Genomic DNA, 1,606 nt, shown 5'->3' on the forward strand with positions numbered 1-1,606 from the left:
GCCAGAACATTTATCGAAGAAACAAGTTTCGAAAGCAAATGCAGATGCTGTTAGCCTGGGGTCTCGAAGAAGTCGAGTCTCATCTGCTAGCATGGTCGCTGCACAAGCTCGTGCCAAAGCTGAAGCAACAAAGGTTCAGTTGGAATACATTAGACGCCAAGCTACTATCCAGCAAGAAATGGCTACTCAAGAAGCTGCACTGCAAGTCCTTGAAGTCGAGAAGAGTGCAGCTACTGTCTCTTATACACATCTAGATGTGTATAAGAGACAGGGATAAAGATGATCAATTATACTGTGTTTGTAAGAGGACTTGGGATGGTCGTTTTATGATCGAGTGTGACTATTGCGGCGAATGGTATCATGGTGCATGTGTAAATATTACACCTGCTGAGGCCATCGATATTGATAGGTACAAGTGTACTCGCTGTGAAAAGAAATTATAAATTGAACGTGTTTTGATGATCTTTTGTTTTTCAGAAATGTCTTCAGATAAAAATGAGGCGAATTGCAGCCTTATGGAAGTGGAAGAGGCGAGTGACGCCGCCAACCAACTTCAACCTGGTACGACGTTTACGTTTATCCGGAAGGCACGGATACTTTCAACAGGCGAATTTCCAGCCCAACGCCAACTGGGATTTAAAACAAACCAGCCTATTCGCCTACGACTTACGGGTTTGCCATCACCGCTGCCCACCGAGATGAGGTTCTATGTGGCGGATAGAATCCCAAAGAATAAGCCAATGAACGGAACTGTGGTCATGGGACCAGATTTGGATGGCGTGTACGCCTGTTCCGTTAAGTATCGAAATCGAGATGGACTTGAAAAACTGCTGGAGGTGGAAGCCGCGAAACAAGTTGTAGATTCGTCTCCGTTTGCCAGTAGCGATGTGAGAGTCTCGGGGAAGGGGCGTTCCGTCCAGATTTCATCCGATAAGGAAGGGCGTTCCGCCCGTACTTCATCCGCTAAGGAAGGGCATTCTGCCCGTTCTAGTTGCAGCACACCTTGGGTGAAGGGACGTTCGAGTAGATATTCGGCATCTTATTCGGCGAAGAATACAATTCAGCGCCAGAAACATTCAAGGCGTCCATTCTTGTGCCCGGTATCTGGTTGTGGCCTGGTGCATGATAACCCAAAGAATCATTTGGGGAGTCATGTACCTAGGTTCATGACTGAGGCATCGGGGGACATCTCTCCGGCGACGTCTGCTAAGCGGCAGGAGTACCTCGCTAAGTTGTGCTTTTTAGCTACACAGGACAATGATCTTACTGTGGCTATGAATATGATCAATGAAGCGAGGTACATTCAGCCTGGGTATTCGATCACCCAAAAACTTCGATCCATCATGGAGGGGGTAGTTCAGGTTACCCATGCTAGAATGCCGGAAAACCCCATCAAGATGGTACCAATCACCTCGCCGTTGGTGTTGTTACATACACGGTGTTTACTGTTCTTGGTTAGTAAAACAAAGCGTGACCAGATGACTGCTCTTAATGATGAGTATAAGGAGGTTGAAGTGGGCCTACAAGTGGCGGAACAAGCTTGTAATGAGTTACCTATAGTATAAATCTCTTAACTAATGAGGGCGCACTTGCTATGAAGAAGCGA

At 46.7% G+C, this 1,606-nt stretch overlaps 1 protein-coding gene across 1 annotated transcript in view; it reads left to right on the forward strand.

The window, feature by feature from the left end:
* The window catches only part of LOC117100364, an 8,823-nt gene extending 7,247 nt beyond the window's left edge, over window positions 1–1,576 (forward strand). Inside the window, exon 2 of the mRNA XM_033240032.1 lies at window positions 478–1,576. Coding sequence (XP_033095923.1) covers window positions 480–1,565 — 1,086 coding nt within the window. The 5' untranslated portion in view covers window positions 478–479 and the 3' untranslated portion in view covers window positions 1,566–1,576. The remainder of the gene's footprint in view (window positions 1–477) is intronic.
* Window positions 1,577–1,606: the final 30 nt, after the last annotated feature.

This window comes from Anneissia japonica, unplaced genomic scaffold (genome assembly GCF_011630105.1).
Source record: "Anneissia japonica isolate Jap-2015-1 unplaced genomic scaffold, ASM1163010v1 scaffold14602_len11121_cov146, whole genome shotgun sequence".
NCBI classification, from domain to species: domain Eukaryota; kingdom Metazoa; phylum Echinodermata; class Crinoidea; order Comatulida; family Comatulidae; genus Anneissia; species Anneissia japonica.